General features: G+C 45.3%; 1 protein-coding gene across 2 annotated transcripts in view; it reads left to right on the plus strand.

Annotated features, from left to right (window-relative positions):
- Nucleotides 1-2,500, plus strand: part of LOC134198145 (cyclin-dependent kinase-like 1) — a 16,125-nt gene that overhangs the window by 6,352 nt on the left and 7,273 nt on the right. For both annotated transcript variants that reach the window (XM_062667484.1, XM_062667483.1), the window contains exon 6: nucleotides 2,390-2,480. In XM_062667484.1, the coding sequence (XP_062523468.1) occupies nucleotides 2,390-2,480 (91 nt within the window). The remainder of the gene's footprint in view (nucleotides 1-2,389; nucleotides 2,481-2,500) is intronic.

The raw sequence follows: 2,500 nt of genomic DNA on the forward strand, positions 1-2,500 counted from the left end.
GCTGGCGTGCGCTGGCCGGCTAGAAATACCGAGCCGAGCTGGCACTGCTCGGCATGGCTCGGCACAGCTCAGCCCGCGTTTACACGTACCATAAGAACCGAGCCACCATGGGCTGGTCCGCTTACAAGTGCTCGTGTAAACGGGGTAATAGTTACGTACAACCTACATGTTTCCTGCACCGAGCGCCACACTGGAAGTGTGAAAACATCGAAAGCAGAGAGCAAATAGTGCACTAAATCGTGCATGCCTGCATGTCAAGCTACCGCATGTATCCTACGGGTGAGTAAGAAACTGCGCGTGACTTTCAAGTATCTGTTGCCTGGATATATAGCTCTGAACGGGAAAGTTGCTGCGAATTTCTTGGAATGGGACACTCGGTTAAGTGTTCATTTGTCTTCAACGGGATATTACCTAATTAGCACATTCCAGTTTATTCAAACAGACGCCCACACCAGTCATTTGAACTGAATCCACACAGGGAGTGTGTCGATTTCTACCAAAGAAATTGCGCATGACGTGTCTACACATGCTCAAACTGAGTCTTTCGTCATAACACTACAGTACTATGCCCGTACGAAGGACGGGTCATGTATCTAGTAGTTACCTAAGCGAAATGGAAGGGTTGTAACAGTCAAAAACATCTCTTTAGATAATAGCGCTATGCCACCCGATGTGACATAGGAGATCGATTACTACACTTTAGAGGTGTGTTCAAACAGGGTGGGTGGTAGTCAACTGCGATGGCGGCAAATCTGCAGTGGTCCGCTGTTCGGGATGCATTGAATCGATTTCGAGAGCCTTGGGCACTGCTTCAAAGGCACGGTCCATTGCAGTTTACATCACGAAAGACGCACGTGCATGCAATCGTTGAACACACCTTTGTCAGAAGCCGTGCACGTCATTACAGAACTCTTGACGTTTATTGGCTGCCTCTTCAGTGGGTGCTTTCACACTGACCTTAGGTTAACCTAGGTTAAGCTAGCTGAGTAGACACTACCACATGGAACATGTAATACTGGGTAATTGACCTATAGGTTAGCACTGAGCAGCGTTCACACAGCACAGAAATGACCCACTAACCAATCTAGATACTAATTATTTATATCTTGTCATTGTTGTCCCATCAATGTCTGGAAGGTTTGGAGGGTTTCGTCCTCTCACTAGAACCATGATCTTTACAAGCAACATCTGGTTGTCATTCTGCACAGCAACACTAGGAGTGTAGTAGAAAGGACCTCTCGTTGCCGACACGCTTTTCTTCGCCTTCTCCTTTTCCACTGAAGACGTGCCCGTGTAGCTTTGAAGCGTTTGTAGCACATTCTAGAAAACGCGCCATTCTTCGCTATGCTAGAAGGTGGAGTGACCTAGTTGTAGGTGGAGTGACTGAGTCCTAACCTCCTAGCTTGCAAGTGCATTAGCGTTAATCTAGTCGGTTAGCCTAAACCATTAAAGGAGAACTCTCACCAAATACTAAAACTTGTTGAAAGAGAGATACAAGGCATGGTATCTTCCTGCAGGAAACCTACGGTCCAGACAGCCACAGAAAGAAGAGAATCGGCACGAGTTGTTCAGACGATTCCCCGTATGTACGCAAAGTCTTACTCTCTCGAAGTAACTACGTTAGGTTTAACCATACCGAGTGCTTCTACCGCACCCAAAATTCAGCGAGACATGATCTATGAAGTAATTCAAGAAGGGTCTCCTTTGAGGTTGTATTGACACAGTCGATACTTGCGTGATAACTTTGGGGTCCCAGTTTGCTTTAGTCAATAAATCACAACTTGACACCATATGTCTCACAATCCTTACCTTGAAATGTGCACAGATATCGGTTTTCCTTGCTAACCAACAATCAGAGGTACGCTCATGCCACATACGGGTACTTACTAAACACGCCCACGCAGGTAGTTTCAATGCTTTATTTCTTTGTTACCATAAACTTCTGCAGTAAACTGTTGCAAACGGTTATGTCATGAAGTGACAACTTTCATCTGAGAGATAGTTGATTTTGGTGAGAGTTCCCCTTTAATTATGACCAATTTGTTAAATGGTGTCTGGAGTTAAATTAATTAGAGTTAACTTAGTTAGAAACATCGTGTGAATGCAGCCAGTGGCGGCAGCTTGCTGATTGGCTGACTGACTCGGATCACTTCTGAACTCGGTTTGATCAGAAGTTGATCCAGATCGTCTCTCATTTCTTTTGGGGACAGTCTGGAACTTCGAGGCTGGGAGCCTGGTTGTATGTTGATCCTTTTAACCTGTTACCATGGAGTCTAATTCGCGGCTCAAGTAAGCAAGCTTTACATGCAGTGTACGTCCGTGGTCAAACTTAGTGTATGAGGTGTTGTCCTCGACCACATGCTATGTTAAGATGGATATGCGTTTCTAGTGTATTCATCGTGATGTGAAGCCAGAGAATATCCTCATCACGAAGAACGGGATTATCAAACTTTGTGACTTCGGATTTGCTCGAGTCTTAAGTACGTGCCATGTCTCTTCT

This window comes from Corticium candelabrum, chromosome 2, assembly GCF_963422355.1.
Source record: "Corticium candelabrum chromosome 2, ooCorCand1.1, whole genome shotgun sequence".
Lineage (NCBI taxonomy): Eukaryota > Metazoa > Porifera > Homoscleromorpha > Homosclerophorida > Plakinidae > Corticium > Corticium candelabrum.